General features: G+C 47.2%; 1 protein-coding gene across 1 annotated transcript in view; it reads right to left on the bottom strand.

Annotated features, from left to right (window-relative positions):
* Positions 1-294: 294 nt before the first annotated feature.
* POLR2G (polymerase (RNA) II (DNA directed) polypeptide G) overlaps positions 295-1,182 on the bottom strand; it is a 3,293-nt gene continuing 2,405 nt past the window's right edge. The window contains exon 3 of the mRNA XM_015412187.1: positions 295-484. Within this exon, the coding sequence (XP_015267673.1) occupies positions 310-484 (175 nt within the window). The 3' untranslated portion in view covers positions 295-309. The remainder of the gene's footprint in view (positions 485-1,182) is intronic.

Raw genomic sequence — 1,182 nt, 5'->3', positions numbered from 1 at the left:
GTTTTCTTAAATATGTGTACCTTACTGTGCTCTAGTCAAACTCACAGATGTGCCATTGTTGTCGTGTCATTAAAGTGCCAGAGTAGGACTGCGAAGACATGGGTTCAAATCCCAAATCTGCCATGAAGCTCAATGGATGACTTTGGACGAGTCCTTCTCTCTCAGTCTAGCCTACCATGTGGGATTGTTGTGATGATAAAACAGAGGAGGGACAAGTCACATATGCAGCCCTTGGAGGAAGGATAGGATAAGAATGGGACCTAGATATACAGACAGGATTAGAAGGCAACGCACTGCCGAATTTCCCTCTTACCGCCACCTTACCTTGTTCACTTGCGTGACAACCGCATCAACAACCTCCCCTTTGAAAGGCCTAAAGACAATGGCCTTGTATTTGACTGGATACAGCACAAAGCCCCGACCAGGCTGGATCACACCCGCACCAATGTTGTCAATGGTTGTAACCGCAATGACAAAGCCATATCTGAGAGGGAAAGAAGCAGAAATCATATCTCCCCAAGTCCACCGGCACACCAAAATAACTCTCCCCTCCTCATTTTTCCAGCCTGCACCCCCACCCTGCACAGGCATTTTCTGTGGTGGCCCCTAAGCTGTGGAACCAACTGCCGGATGAGATGGGCCAAAGTTGGAAGGTTGTCCCATCCAGAGGACCAAAGATTTTTCTTTTGCGGGACAGCTTTTAAGTCAACGTGTCTTGACTCTACCAAACAGCCCAAGAGCCCACGTCCACAATTTGCTTTATAAGAAATACAAAATTTGGCTGTTTAATCATTGCACAGAAGCTGCGGCATCACCCAAACTGCCAAGTTGGAGAGTGACTATGCTGTTCACCCTCTTTCAGACCCTGGTGCTTACTTGATAAGGAACATGGCAGAAACAGATTGGCCACTTGAAGAGATCATCATAGTGGACATTTTATGATACCAGAAGGAGATCACAAATTGGCACCAGTTTCTTCCAGGCACCTTATGAGGTAAATATCAGAAACTGGAAGGGTCTGAACAAGAGCTACTGCCCCTAAGCACCGAGGCAGTTCTTCCTAAGAACATAAGATAAACCAATGTTGGATCAGGCCAATGGCCCATCCAGTCATACAGCAGCCAAAAATACCAGATGCAATCAGGAGGTCCACCAGTGGAACCAGGGCACTAGAAGCCCTCC

The sequence above is a fragment of the Gekko japonicus genome, unplaced genomic scaffold, assembly GCF_001447785.1.
Source record: "Gekko japonicus isolate JY-2015 unplaced genomic scaffold, Gekko_japonicus_V1.1 scaffold2386, whole genome shotgun sequence".
Classification (NCBI taxonomy): Eukaryota; Metazoa; Chordata; class Lepidosauria; order Squamata; family Gekkonidae; genus Gekko; species Gekko japonicus.
Note: the sequence above shows the minus strand (reverse complement) of the source record. Positions and strands in the feature narration are given on the sequence as shown.